General features: G+C 55.0%; 3 protein-coding genes across 6 annotated transcripts in view; 2 read left to right on the top strand and 1 right to left on the bottom strand.

Annotated features, from left to right (window-relative positions):
* Positions 1-559: 559 nt before the first annotated feature.
* Positions 560-5,243, top strand: GPBAR1 (G protein-coupled bile acid receptor 1). Of its 3 annotated transcripts, none has more exons than XM_070422116.1 (2): positions 560-2,527; positions 3,332-5,243. In XM_070422116.1, the coding sequence occupies exon 2, from the start codon at positions 4,120-4,122 to the stop codon at positions 5,110-5,112; it is 993 nt and encodes a 330-aa protein (XP_070278217.1). In that variant the 5' UTR covers positions 560-2,527; positions 3,332-4,119; the 3' UTR covers positions 5,113-5,243. The 3 variants fall into 3 exon arrangements, with proteins under 3 accessions (XP_070278217.1, XP_070278218.1, XP_070278216.1); XM_070422117.1 differs by having other exon boundaries at positions 3,577-5,243; XM_070422115.1 differs by having other exon boundaries at positions 4,075-5,243.
* Positions 5,244-5,493: 250 nt separating this feature from the next.
* On the bottom strand, positions 5,494-10,425 carry AAMP (angio associated migratory cell protein). The gene is made up of 11 exons (XM_070422112.1): positions 10,220-10,425; positions 9,633-9,788; positions 8,847-8,966; positions 8,224-8,363; positions 7,827-7,971; positions 7,461-7,544; positions 7,232-7,347; positions 6,976-7,079; positions 6,735-6,825; positions 6,421-6,575; positions 5,494-5,972 (listed from the first exon to the last, which is right to left on the bottom strand). Exons 1-11 carry the CDS (start codon positions 10,338-10,340, stop codon positions 5,897-5,899), a joined length of 1,308 nt encoding a protein of 435 aa, XP_070278213.1. The 5' UTR covers positions 10,341-10,425; the 3' UTR covers positions 5,494-5,896.
* A 335-nt stretch (positions 10,426-10,760) lies between these two features.
* Positions 10,761-13,987, top strand: part of PNKD (PNKD metallo-beta-lactamase domain containing) — a 68,803-nt gene continuing 65,576 nt past the window's right edge. Inside the window, exons 1-3 of one of the 2 annotated variants that reach the window (XM_070422114.1) lie at positions 10,761-10,852; positions 11,611-11,779; positions 13,246-13,694. In XM_070422114.1, the coding sequence (XP_070278215.1) occupies positions 10,786-10,852; positions 11,611-11,779; positions 13,246-13,438 (429 nt within the window). In that variant the 5' untranslated portion in view covers positions 10,761-10,785 and the 3' untranslated portion in view covers positions 13,439-13,694. Of the gene's footprint in view, positions 10,853-11,610; positions 11,780-13,245; positions 13,695-13,987 lie in introns of those variants that run through there. The other variant, XM_070422113.1, reaches the window with a different exon arrangement.

A 13,987-nucleotide genomic window follows, 5' to 3' on the forward strand; every position in this document is an offset into this window, starting at 1 on the left:
ATGCTGTTCTGGTTTGTAGCCTGGGAGCTGTAAGAGAACAGAATTTGTCACCCGCAAATATGTCTCTTTAGCATAAGGATTATTTTAGGCTGGTTAATTTTAAGAAACCCTCTGACTTGAAAGCTCTGAAAACCAAGTAGAAGTTACTCTTTGTAAAAGATATTTGTGCTTGTAGGGACCTCTCCATTTGTAAGCGTGTCTTCCTCACTGTACCAGGAAGAGGGGGAAGGGCCTTATCTCTAGAAAGTCTTATCAGTGTAGAAGACCTTGACTGAAATTTGCATAACAACCTTACCCCTTGTTTACTGCCCTTTCCCTCACCCCCAACATCAGTGGTTCTCAACCTTGGCTGCACATTAGAATCACCTAGGAATCTTTTTAAAATCCTGATTTCTGGGCCTCATCCTCCAGAAATTCTGTTTCTTTGTTATTGGGAGGGGCCACAACATTAGTAACAAAGAAACAGAATTTCCAGAGGATGAGGCCCAGAAATCAGGATTTTAAAAAGATTCCCAGGTGATTCTAATGTGCAGCCAAGGTTGAGAACCACTGCCCAACATCCTTTGTCTTAAGCTAAAGATGGTATTTAAAGTGATGGCTTCAGGCATTTTGGTGAGTTACTCAGTTTCCCTGGGTGACTCCTACCTCCCAAGTACGCATGTTATCAAATTGTTTTCTCTTGTTAATCTGTCTCTTATTAAAGGGATGTCTCAGCCAAGAGTCCAGAGGGTAGAGGGAAAATTATTTTTCCTTCCCTACAGAGCTATAGGCTGTACTAATCCTAGGTGAGTAGTAGGCTATACCATATAGGTTTGTGTAAGTAAATTCTATGATATTTCCATAACGACGAGATCGGCTAACAACCCATTTTTCAGAATGTATCCCTGTCGTTAAGTGACACATGACTGTACTTAGTTTCCCTGTGGAGCAAAAGCCCCACTGGCCTCTTGCTTTTCATAGGCGATCTGCCTTTCTCAGGGGAGTTCTTTCTTAGAGGGGAGGATTGGCTGGAGGGAAGGGACATGCAGAGAAGGGCAGAAATCCTAATAATGTTATTAACTGCTACCTTTCATTGAGTGTTTATATGCCAAGCACTGATCTAAGTTTTTATCACATATTTCATTTAGTCTCAATGGGTGAGTACAACGTGAGCCCCATTTTGCAGATGAGGAAACTAAGGCAAGAGAACTTCAGTTACTTGCTCAAATTTATACAGCTAAAAAAATAGGATCTCAGCCAGGATTCTGAGATCCAAAGCCAGGCTTTCTGATTCCAACACTGGTTTGTGCCTCTTATTCATCGAGGGACGGGGAGAGAGAGAGAAAAACATTGATTTGTTGTTCCACTTATATCTACATTCATTGGTTGCTTCGTGTACAGGCCCATAACATTTTCCACAACAACCCTGAGAATGGCTTCCCCCATTAAGTGTCAGGCACTGGGATCTAATTAGTTACATATGTTATCCCATAACATTTTCCACAACAATCCTAAGAGTAGCTTTCTTTCTTTCCCATTTTACAGGTGGGAAAATTGGAGCCCAGAGGTAGCTTGCCCAATATCACACCCCAGAGCTATTTGAGCTTGTAGCCCACAACTTGATTCACAAAGTAGCTGAGAAAAATGCGGAATGACTCCAGATTCTAGAAGGCAAGGCTGGCTTTATCATCTGAAAGGTCCATCAGGCAATAAGATGGGGGGCAGTGAAGATACTCAACCCCTACCCGCTACTGCCACCATTACACACACACACTCCCCTTTGGCAGATGGGTAGGATTACAGAGCTCAATATGCTGTCAGCTGGCTGGCCACTCCAGTATAAAGCTCATAAAATGTAAATGTATTAGCTGGAGCAGAAAGTGGGGAGGGGTAGAAGGAAATCATTCACTAACGGGAATGCATTTCTCAGATCAGCTAGGCCAGTGGTTCTCAACCTTCTGGCCCTTTAAATACAGTTCCTCATGTTGTGACCCAACCATAAAATTATTTTCATTTCTACTTCATAACTGTAATGTTGCTACTGTTATGAATCGTAATGTAAATATCTGATATGCAGGATGGTCTTAGGCAACCCCTGTGAAAGGGTCGTTCGAACGCCAAAGGGGTCGTGACCCACAGATTGAGAACCGCTGAGCTAGGCAGTATCAAGGGAGGGATCTCCAAACTGAGTGACCTGAGAGAGGATCTGCCCCCTAAGTGAAGCTATGGCCAGTAGCTGGAAAGGGGAAGCTTGGGTCCAGCAGGAGAGGAGGAAGGCCTCCCACTTGCTAAAGCCGGAGTATACCAGGTCCCACCCTCAGAGGCGGGGCCAGGCTAAGCTCGTGGCCACAGTTCCATCCTTCCAGAACCCAGGCAGGAGCAGAGTCTGCGGCAGCCGCGAGCCTGGGGCCCTGCTATCCCAGAGTGGAGGCACCATGCTCTTCCCGGCCGGGACATCAGACATCTCCAGAGGCCCTGCAGGGTCGGCTGCAGCAGTTCCCTGACACAGGACAGCCCAGGCTGAGGAGCACCAGTCTCCAACTGCCATGTGAGTCGCTACTCCCCTCCCCACCCCAGACCTCAGCCCCACTCCTGAAGAAGCCATTGCCACCAGAGCCAGCAGGGTCACACTACCCACACACCACTGGGAAGTCACTCCCGGGGCTGGCCCTTCCCTTCTTGCTGCTCTGGTGGGGGTAGGGTAGGGGACTCACTCAGGAGGGCTGGAGCTCCAGCCCAGGATCCAGAGGCTAGGTTGGAAGTAAGGTACCCTGAGGTCTTGTGGGGTTTAATCAAGTTGACATGCAGGGACAAAGGGGAACAGAAACCGGAGGGCTGCTGAAAAGAAAAGATGTCCTGAGTTGGGGTCAAAGGGAAGATTGAGGAAGAGAAAACGGGAGGGGAAGGGGTGCAGCAGCTTGGAGGCGCAGCGTGGGGGCCTCAGCTTCTCCTGAGTCAGGGTGGCTGTCGGGAGGGGGCAGTAGGAATCCTTTCCTTATTTACTTTAATCCTAGCAATAGCAGCTGCTCCCGTGGACAGAAGCAGGCGTTCCCACAGGGTCCAGGACCCCTCCCTGTTTCCTGATGTAGCAGTGGGGCCGGGCGCTGGCGGGCTGAAAACAAGGAGCCAAGTGAAGGAAAGGACAGGGACAGAGCAGAGCTGCAGAGAGGCCAGCCCTGTCCAGCAGCTCCTCTCCCCTTTCCTGGGGGTCAGCTTCAGCCTCAGGGTGTGGGAGGTGTCCTCCTTGCTGCTGGCATCTCCACATTCACTGCCAATCCTCCTCCACCTCCCCCCGCCCCGCCACCCACTCACTTCTACCCTCAGCAACTCCTCTCTCTCCTCCAATTCCCAGGAAAGGACCTGTTGCTAGTGGTGCAGATGAGTCAAGTTTATGGGCTGGAAGTCCTATCCAGAGGCTGCTCACTCATCTGTAACCAACCGGCCACAGGGCAGATGGGGATGGTGGTGCAGGGGACAGGGCATCCCACTTGCCGCCACCATTGCCCTGACCTCGCCACTAATTCTGATGCTTAGTGATCCCTCTCTCTGCCTCACTCCTGCCCCCACCCCAATCCTAATGCTCTGGTTTCCCACCAGGCTTCGAGCATCTGAAGACAGGGACCCCTCTCCTTTACCTGAACACCACTTCTAGCACCTGGCCCTCGCCCAGAGGAGGCTGTCAGCTTTGGCTGACCACTACACCAGCCACACCCCGTCTTCCCTTTTGGCTAATTTAGAGGCCTTGCCAGTAGAGGCGGGGGTGGGCAAGATGCTTTGGAGCTGGATGGGTCATTCTTTCAGTTTAAACAGGAATAAGCACAGCTGCCCAAGGGGGCCAAGCGGGTAACAGAAATGGGTGAAGTGGCCTGTGGGGAGGTCCCCACTCCAGCTGGTCACTACCACACAGGACATAGGTATTGCCACAACTGATTTCTTAAGAGAAGCCAGAAATAGAAATTTTAATTGGCCATTAATTGAAAAAAATGTGTATACAGCTTAGTCCATTTGGCTGCAACCTCTAGATTAATAAGTATTCCCAAGAGGACAGTGACCCGCAGCCCCACCCTAACTCTGGCCACCCCATCTCCTGTCCAGGCATGTCGGCCGTTGCTCCAGATTTTCCCTGTCCCCAGACCCAAGATGACACCCAACAGCACCAGGGAGGTGCCCGGTGCTGTTCCCATGGGAGCCTTTGGGCTCTCCCTGGTCCTGGCAAGCCTCATCGTCGTGGCCAACCTGCTCCTGGCCTTGGGCATTGCCGGGGACCGCCGCCTACGTAGCCTCCCTGCTGGCTGCTTCTTCCTGAGCCTGCTGCTCGCTGGGCTGCTCACGGGGCTGGCACTGCCCACTCTGCCAGGCCTGTGGAGCCAGAGCCGCCGAGGCTACTGGTCCTGTCTCTTCCTCTACTTAGCACCCAACTTCTCCTTCCTCTCCCTGCTCGCCAACCTGCTGCTGGTGCACGGGGAGCGCTACATGGCAGTGCTGCAGCCTCTCCGGGCCCCTGGGAGCACCCGGCTGGCCCTGCTCCTCACCTGGGCTGGCCCACTGCTCTTCACCAGCCTGCCCGCTCTGGGGTGGAACCACTGGGCCCCTGGTGCCAACTGCAGCTCCCAGGCTGTCTTCCCAGCCCCCTACCTCTACCTTGAAGTCTATGGTCTGCTGCTGCCTGCCGTGGGTGCTGCGGCCCTTCTCTCTGCCCGTGTGTTGATCACTGCCCATCGCCAGCTACAGGACATCCGCCGGCAGGAACGGGCAGTGTACCGCGGGGTGCCCTCGGCCCTGGCCCGGGCCCTGACCTGGAGGCAAGCAAGGGCACAGGCTGGAGCCACGCTGCTCTTTGGGCTGTGCTGGGGACCCTACGTGGCCACCCTGCTCCTCTCGGTGCTGGCCTATGAGCAGCGCCCACCGCTGGGGCCTGGAACTCTGTTGTCCCTTGTTTCACTGGGCAGTGCCAGTGCAGCGGCCGTGCCTGTGGCCATGGGGCTGAGTGATCAGCGCTACACAGCTCCCTGGAGGGCAGCTGCCCGAAGATGGCGCCGGGTGCTGCGGGGAAGAGCCTCCCGGAGCAGTCCTGGCCCCGGCACTGCCTACCGCACCAGCAGCCAAAGCAGCACGGACCTGGACTTGAACTAGGGGAAGGGCCTCTGCTTACTCCTACTAGAAGCATCCATCCATCTCAGCCACGCCTGTCTCCACTTGTCCGCACACCCCTGGATCAGAGACCCTGCCCTTTTTTATTGGTGGAATAAAGCTCCTCTGGCCGAGTTTATTGGTATCTCATTCCATATCGCAAAAGGGGAGAGGCAGGTAGAACAGCTGTGGAAAGAACCTAAAATAAGGGAATCAAGGGAGATTCCAACTCTGGATAGAGCAGCAATTGTAGGTGAGGCTGCACCACCGGCAGGGAGGGAGGGCTGAGTGCTGGAAGTCCAGCACATGTGGGGGCCTCGCCCTGATATGCCCCTCACCAGTTCTTCCTCAGGTCCAGCCACCACAAAATCCACAGACATAGTCTCTGGGAAGTATATTTTATTTACATTTTTAAAATCTGTAACTAATCTCTCTCTTCCTCCTTTCCACCCCCAGAGACTTGGGAAGGGAAAGAACAGGCATCTCAAACACCTACTCCCCACATACAAATAGGCACCCCATAACTCACACCCACAAGTGAAAGTGAAAGAGAAAGAGGTCGGAACCTTCCTCTGAGAGATCCCCCAGGTCTGGGGGAGGAGGAGGGGCCTGAGGGGTCAGGGGTGGGTCTCTTATGAGAAGAAAGGGACAGAGGGGCAAGTCAGCGTGAAGGGGTTGGAAAGTAGTCCGAGGCCCCTCCCATCCTCTTCCTTCATACCCTCCTGCCTCTGCTGGTGAGGGGTCTCCCTTCACCTCAACACCAGACCCAAAGCAGAGGCTGCAGCCACTAGCGGTCAGGTCTCTGGACACAAAATACTTTTGCTTTGTGGTCTCCTGATGTGGTCACCACCAGGGAGGCATCTCTGTGGACAGAAAGAATAGGCTCGAAGGGATGGGAGCCTTGGGGCTGGCCCAAGCCCATGACCCAGGGCATCCCCCTCCCCCCAACCCCGGTGGCCCTCTCGAGCACATCAATTCTATGCCCTAGGTGCCTAGCACCAAGCTGACACACCCGTGTCGAATGAAGACATGTGAAGCCAGCAGTCAGCGAGGGAATGAGAGGAACCACAACATGGGGGGAGCAGTCCCAGCCCCTCAGCCCCGGGACTGACATGAGACCCAGCAAGTCACTGTCAACCAGAAGGGCAACTCTCTCAGGTTTCCCAGCATTCCTGCCTCCAAAGCCACAACCAGGCTTGGGTCCCAGCTTCCCTCAGGAAGCCCCGCCATACCCCCAGGTCCCTGTGGCCCTCCACATGCTACCCCCACCTTCCAAATACAGAGACTCCAGCCCTTGCCCATTTCACTTACTTGCTGAGGGCAAAGTCCAGGATCTCAGCCGTGTGGCCCCGGTAGTCAGTCAGCAGGCGGCCAGTCCGAGCATCCCAGAGGCGCACGATGCCATCCAGGCTACAAGTGTAAACCACGGCGGTGCCCGCCTCCCACAGCAGCTGCACGATGCCCGACTGCACGGGTATAAGAGGCAAGGTGGAGGTGAGAGGAGGAGAGCTAGGAGGCATCTCAGGGAGGGAGGGTGGGAACATGGACCATAGACAGGACCAAGCAGGAGCCAGGTCTGGGGTGGATGCTGACAGAGGCCTGGGCCTCCCCACGGGTGCCTGTACCTGGTGCTGACATTGGTGCCTGAGGGTCTGCGTAGACAGGTCATAGATGGCCAAGGTCCCATCCAGGTAGCCAACAGCTGCCAGAGGCATCCTGGGTAGAGGGAGCACCACAAAGCTCACAGAGGGACCTGGGCCCACATGCCCTTCGTTCCTTCCTGGTCTCCCCGCCCAGGCCCCTCCCCAAGCGCAGTCCCTCTCATCTCCAGGCGGCCTCCAGGCCTAAGCCTTAGCTCACACTCACACACTGCAGAAGCCCAAGGATTCCACTGAGTTGGACTCGCTCTCCTCCCCTTCTCCCAGGTTGGGCTGGGAGGCCACAGACTCAGGCCTGAAAACACCCACCACCTATGAGCCAGAGGAAAGCATCAGAGAAGGTCCTAGAAACATGGTCCTCTAATAGAGAAGGAAGGTGGAGAGGCAGGGAGGTTGAGTGAAGGATAAGAAAGGGAGGGGAGAAGAGCAGAAGGCTCCACAGCAAGGCTTCAGGTCCCACTCACCTTGCCGGTGGTGGCACTGACCAACTTGGCCTGGCAATCCACAGAGCCAGTTAGGATCAGGCTGCCATCCTGGTTGGTGGCAACACAGGTCAGAGGGCCCTGGTGACCCTCAGTCCCTAGGATGGAGCAAAGGGATATGTTAGACTTCACCCTGTCCCCTGAGTCCTGTCCCAGGTCTTACCCCCTCCCCCACAAAGGCCAAGGGTAACACTTCCCCCAACTCTGATACCTTTTAGTACATGGATAGGGTTTCCCTGCTTCAGGTCCCAAATCCTGATGGTGCCATCTTCATAGCCGACCACAGCTCTCTTCCCTAAAGGGCCAAAAGTACTGATGAAGAGAGAAGGACAGACCACACATTCAGACATACCCAACAAGGGAATTGGGGGTATGGGTGGGAGCCAAGAGAGGGAGACAAGAAAGTGAGGGAACAAACACTACCCAGGACCCAGCAGAGGAGACTCAGTTCAGGGTGGAAAAGAGGGAGCTGACTGCTCCGGGGCCTATGAGGTCAGTGCTGCTGAGCCCGCACTCTGAGCCTTGCGCCCAACCTCTCTGCACTCAAGAAAGGACACTCGGGGGGAGCTTATCTCACCATCAGGAAGGACTCGGCCACAGGTGGCTGGGCAGTTGGGACCCTGGAAGGTCTTGCAGTCACCACTGGGGACCTTCCACATCCAGGTGTTGCCATCAGCAGTGCCCGCCAGTAGGATAGGTGCCCGAGGGTGCCACTCCATCCACTGGACAGAGAGGGAGAGTCAACAGGGAGGCCCATCACCCCATCCCACCTAGGAACCCGTCTTCTGAGCCCCACCAAGCTTCCCCTGCTTCTGAGTCAGGGGGGACAGTGTAGGTAACAGGCACAGATATTCTTGCTGTACCTTGAGAGTAAACTGGCTTAGAGATGGCTTGGTCTAGTAAAGGTGGAGGCGAAGCTCCAAGCTCTCACCCACTACCAACCAAGGCCCCTGAGTTGAATCCACTCTAATCACCTCCAGGTCTCCTGCTTCAAAGGACCAGACCTCCTCCTTGGTGTCCACCTGCCACACTTTCAAGAGGCCACTCATGTCCCCTGTGGCCACTAGGGTAGAGTCATGGCTGAAACCAGCACAAGTCACAGAGTCCTTATGGCCTTCAAAAAAAAAACCAGAAAGAGAACATCAGGGCACCTAGTGCTGGGGGCACATGACCCAGGTATCTGGCCTCTGAAAGGACCAGCTGAGAGAAAACAGGAGTGGATCCCAGCAGACCAGGTGACCGAATTCATTGTCGTTGCAGGAATCAACACACCCAGGTCTCCCCACGGAAGACAATGCTGGCCCTCCACTCAACCACATGTAGCCTAGGCCTAGGTCTTACCCTTTTGTCCATTCTGCACCTCTGCCTAGAATACCCACACCCTTCCCTCTTCCCAAATACCCCTACGTCAGCCTGTGTCTCCTCCTCTCAAGCCTTTCCCAGACTCCTTTGCCCAATTAGTGCCTCCCTCCCCTATATCCACAACAGACTATGCTATTCCTCTTCAGAGTCAATAAATGGCTGTTAGATGCACAACTGCTGCAGGCTAGCCCCGGAAGACTTCCAAAGGGACACGACCTCAGCGGGGCTCCCTCACCTGCACACTCAAAGAGCAGCTCCCCATCGCTGAGCCTCCACACAAAGGCTTTGTCATCTTCACCCCCCGTCACCGCCAGTGCATTGGTCTTGGGGTCCAGGCTCACACAAAACACAGATGCTGTCCCAAGAGATATTTCACAAGTAAGGGGATGGGGCTCCCACCTAGGGTTCTGTCTTTCGGGACCGGCAGGAAGCCCACCCCCTTCCACCCAAAGAAGCATGTCTTTCCTCCTGGAAAAGAAGGATGCATCCAAGTTCCTTCTAAGTTTCAAGCATCAGATGGTTGGAGAAACCCCTCCCCAAGCTCGCCACGCTCCAAATCCTTCTCCAGAGCAGATTCCCCCTGAGGATGCTGCACCCTTCACCACCCCACACGGATGCCATGGACAACAGGAAAGTACGTGCAGGGCTTACAGCTCTCCGCATGGGATGCCACCAGGCTGGGTACAAACAGAGGGAGGAGAACATCGTGCTACTGGCTCCTTATTAAGAGCTCACATTTGAGGATTACATAAAATATGCTCAGTGTAACTTACACCAAAGTAACGTTTTAAAAGAAAACTAAGACCCAGGGAGATTAATACAGGTCGTAAATTGGTAAGGAGCTGAGGTAAGATTTGAACACAGGTTTCTCAGCTGACTCCAGGGGCCAGGCTCCCCGCCACGCCACCACACTGCCCCCTACCAGCGAGTTCCTCCAGACCAGGGCCAGCGGTTCCCTCAGGATGGGATGCTCAGATGCCTGCCCGGCCTGAGTGTAGGACGGATCTCCGCAGAGACCTACCTGAGTGCAATGCAAAGGTGACCTCGCTGTCGTCTGGGCCCTCCATGCTGCCCACCACCCCTTCCTGGGGTTCCAGAACCCAGCCCTCCTCGTTGCCCTCTTCCTCTTCCTCCTCTTCCTCAAAGTCCACATCTTCCATCTCCTGGGCTAGATCATCTGCATTGGTCAGAGGGTCAAAAAATGGGGCTCAGCAGGCGGGAAGAGGGATGGAGACAAGTGTGGGGAGGGCTGGGGTGCATCATGTGGCAAGAGAGTGAGGGCAGACGAATGGGATAAAGCGAGGGCGAGAAGGTGTGTGGGACGAGGGCAGGAGACGGCTGCGTACCTGGCCTTGGCCAGGGACTGGAGAGGAGGACCGAGGGGATGACGGGAAGGGGGTGTGCGAGGGGAAGGGCCGGAGGAGGCGTCAGGGGAACCCCCACCCGGCCAGGCCCGAGCACTAAGGGTGGGGGTGGGAGGAGGGGGAAGGGCGCAGAAAGTCGGTAGGAATGACCGGTACGGTGTGGAGGGGAGGGGGGGGGAAGCTGGGGTCATAGGCCAGGGGTGAGCGCCTCCTGCCCCAAGGCCGGAGGACCGGCCATTCTCACCCGGGTCCGGCGGACCGGGATCCAGTTCTACCACCTCGATAATCTCTTCATCACCATGGAAGCTTAGGGTCTCCAGTGGAGGGGTGTCAGCGGCAGCCCCGCTTTCCGATTCGGATTCCATGCGGCGAAAGCAGCCGATCCACTTCTCTGGGCCCAAACGCCTCCCAGAGTCAGCGCTGCGCGACGACGCGGAACTCGGGCCCCTCCTCCCCGGGAGGAAATAGGCGTAAGCAACTCTCCGGAAAGGGAGAGCGACAGCCGTTTGGCCAATCAGAAAAAGGGCTGATAGCCTAGCCACCAATCAGAGAGCAGGGTTGGGAAAGGGACGGGGCGTGGCATAGGGAACCCAAACTCCGCCCGACCTGACTCCGCCCCTGGCAGAAGGGAAACAAGCGAGCGTGCGCGCCTCCGGGTCTCCTGGGAGGAGTAGTTCAGCCGGTCCGCTCCGAGGGCTTTGGGGAGTTGTAGTTTCTGGTCTGTAGGCGGGACGGAAGGAGCGGGGGAGGCCCCTTACGCAAACTACAATTCCCGGCGGGGACCGCGGTGTAGGGGGGTGGGATCTGAACATGGCGGCGGTGGTGGCTGCTACGGCGCTGAAGGGCCGGGGGGCGAGGAATGCCCGCGTCCTCCGGGGTAAGGAGAGGGACCCCGGGGAGGGCAGGGTTGCAGGGGATCCCCCTCCCTTTTTTTCCCTTTTACATCCAGCCCGGCTATAGCAGGAGGTCAGGGCTGTCGATTCCTGCTCGCACCCCTCTGCGGGGTGAAAGAGTTGAGGGGCTGTAAGGTGGTCTCTCGAGGTCACCCAGTCCGCCCCTCTGCCGTCGGCTTACACACGCCTCCGTGTCCTCGCTGCGAGAGGGCGTCCCAAGGAAGCCTTCTTAGGCTCCCGCGCTCCAGGTGTTGGACACTCACCGCAGTGCAGAGGCGAGTCCTGAGCTGCTGGAGGCTCGGGTTCTAGCCCCGGATAATTAGCCGTGTGACCTTGGGCGAAGTCGTCCGTCTCTCTCTGGGCTTCCGTTTCCTCTTCTATGAAACCGGGGGGACGGAGTAGACCACCTCTAAGCTCCCTTTCCGTGCTACCGTTTCTGCGGTTTGAAAACATTCCCGCGGAGTTCCTTCCTACGTCTCCTGTGAGTCCCACTGCGGTCCTTCCCGCCCCGTCTCCCAAGCCGCGAAGCTCGCTCTCCCGGCACCAGGGCGATGCGCCCACAGTGACGTGGAGGTGGCTTCCCAAAGGTGTCCCCTCCGTGGCGATGTTCCCATTTCCCTGCGGATTCTCCCTGGCACTTGTGACACCGTACTGCAGTCACTTCTCTTCCTCAGATCGCAACCTCTCCTTCCCAGGCGTCCACCTCCTCCTCCTCCTGACCTTCACATTCTCTGCCCAACAGGGATTCTCTCAGGAGCCGCCGCTAACAAAGCTGCCCAGAGCAGGACCCGGGCGCTGCAGAGCCACAGTTCCCCGGAGTGCAAGGAAGAGCCGGAGCCCCTCCCTCCCGAGCTGGAATACATTCCCAGAAAGAAGGCCAAGAACCCCATGAAAGCTGTGGGAGTAGCCTGGTGAGTTTTAACTAACTCTTTGCCCACAGATAGGGAGTGGCACCGGGGGAGGGCAGAACCCAGAAACTTCTCCACATTTCAGGTGATAAGCTGAATCCGGGGCTGTGGGGACAGAATTGCTGGCTGCAAGGACTGGAATCTCAGAGGAATGGGGCAGGGGAGGGGGGAAAGTATGTGAAATGGGAGAGAGTGAGTTTTCTGTGGAGAAAGCTGAGCTAATCTGATGTGAATTTGGTTCCCTGGCCTCATCTTTTTGGGGGAACTTGGGGTGAGACCTAATTGGGGTTTTTACCTCAAAGGTTTTCCACACATCATTATTCAGATTTGACTCTGACCTAAATACATATCATTGATCAATATTAAAGGAAAAGAAGGAGTAAATTACCAATTTTTTCCAAGGGATCTTATCTTAGCAGAATTTTTTAAAAAATGTTTAAGATTTTTTGAGCCCTAGCTGGTTTGGCTCCATGCATAAAGTGTCCACCCCAGACTGAAGGGTCCCCAGTTCAATTCTGGTCAAGGGCACATACCTCGGTTGCAGACTCGATCCCCAGCACCCCAGCCCCAGTGTGGGAGGCAACCAATTGATACATCGATCTCACATCGATGCTTCTGTCTGTCTCTCCCCCTCCCTTCCACTCTCCCTAAAATTCAATGGAAAAATATCCTTGGGTGAGGATTAACCAAAAAAATAAGTTAAAGTCAATAAATATAAGGCCCCCAAAAAGAATTGTTTTGAGGGAGAGAGAAATATCAATGTGTGGGAAATTGAACCAGCAACCTTTCGGTGCATGGGATGACACCCAACAAACTTGAGCCACACCCATCAGGGTGGGAAATTACTTTTTTTTTTTTTTTCAGCACCTTAGGTGTTCCAGGACTTTACAGTATAAGGTTTTCGTCTTTGATAAATATTACATCCCCATTTCACAGATGAGGGAACTGAGGCTCAGAGCTGGGATTCTTACCAGGTGTTTTGACTCCATGCCCTTTCTCCCCACACCAAGTAGCAGTTACTCAGATTAAGAAGGGTACTCTGGGAGAGGATGTTGGGCAGTTCAGAGAGAAACTTTGCCAAGAATTGAAAAGGGAAAGAGGATGGGCCATCTGGGGAATCATGCATAGACTGTATGGTAGGCTTGCAGGGATCATGTTGAGAGGTGTCAGGCTACAGGGGAAAGGAATGTAGAGGTGGACAGAGACCCACCTACACTTGGCCTTTTGTGCCATGCCTGGGTGTTTGGACTTGGCAGGGAAGTGATGGAGAGCTGTTATGAGACTTTAAGCAGAGTAGCAGCAGGATCCGATTTGTGTAGGGCCCTCGAGCAGCCAATGAAGAGGCTAAATAGATACAAGAGGTGTTGCAGTGTTCATGAGATCAATGAAGCTGGAATGAGATTCCTCCCAGCCCCTCTAACTCAGGCGTGGCCCCTCCCCACACCCCGTGCACATCTCCCCACCCCTAGGGCCATCGGCTTCCCCTGTGGTATCCTCCTCTTCATCCTCACCAAGCGGGAAGTGGACAAGAATCGTTTGAAGCAGATGAAGGCTCGGCAGAACATGCGGGCATCCAACACGGGCGAGTATGAGAGCCAGAGATTCAGGGCCTCCTCCCAACATGTCCAGTCTCCTGAAGCTGGGTCTGGGGTGCAGACCTGAGGAACACTGCAGCCCTCCCCTAGACTGTATTGACTGGCCTCGAGACCACCAAATCCTTTGGGTTTGGCTGCAATTCTAGCCCTTGCCTCTAAGGCCCACCAGAGGGCGCATGAAGCCCAGGCTGCTGCCAGCCCTCATCCCCCCTCCCCGCCCCCCCCCCCCCAGCCTCCCCCCATCCCGTCCTCCGCTCTCCCTCCCCTCCCTGAGAAACCAGCCAAAGGCAAATAAAGCTATTGAGTGTGTGAGTGGAAAGGAACCAGGACTGGATTTTTGAGTCCCTTGGGATGGGAGGGGCAGAGGGCGGGGACGGTTACTCATGTGAGCTGTCTCATTGAAGCATTCAGTGTTCCCCGATTAATGGTTGGGGAAACCACAGAGACTTAAGCAACAAGTCTAGATGCAGGCCCTAGAGACCAAGTTCTCAGAGCTCTGGCCAGGAGGGTGGGGTCTTTCTCAGCTTTGAATAAATAAATAAAAAACAGTCAAAGAGGGCATTGAGGGTTGCTGGGGTCCAGCCCCAGCAGGTCCATGAGTTCCCAAAGGTGTGGA

The sequence above is a fragment of the Myotis yumanensis genome, unplaced genomic scaffold (assembly GCF_028538775.1).
Source record: "Myotis yumanensis isolate MYYU_CA2020_CCGP unplaced genomic scaffold, mMyoYum1.0.hap1 SCAF_8, whole genome shotgun sequence".
Classification (NCBI taxonomy): Eukaryota; Metazoa; Chordata; class Mammalia; order Chiroptera; family Vespertilionidae; genus Myotis; species Myotis yumanensis.

Bases quoted from the DNA above. Each gene is read 5' to 3' on its own strand.
- AAMP (XM_070422112.1), bottom strand. From the start codon at position 10,340: ATGGAATCCGAATCGGAAAGCGGGGCTGCCGCTGACACCCCTCCACTG. The intron at 6,826-6,975 runs GTGAGTGTGAGC...CCCTCTACCCAG, and splicing joins TCCTTGGGCTTCTGCAGTGT to GATGCCTCTGGCAGCTGTTG. The intron at 6,576-6,734 runs GTACAGGCACCC...ATACCCGTGCAG, and splicing joins GGCACCAATGTCAGCACCAG to TCGGGCATCGTGCAGCTGCT.
- GPBAR1 (XM_070422116.1), top strand. From the start codon at position 4,120: ATGACACCCAACAGCACCAGGGAGGTGCCCGGTGCTGTTCCCATGGGA.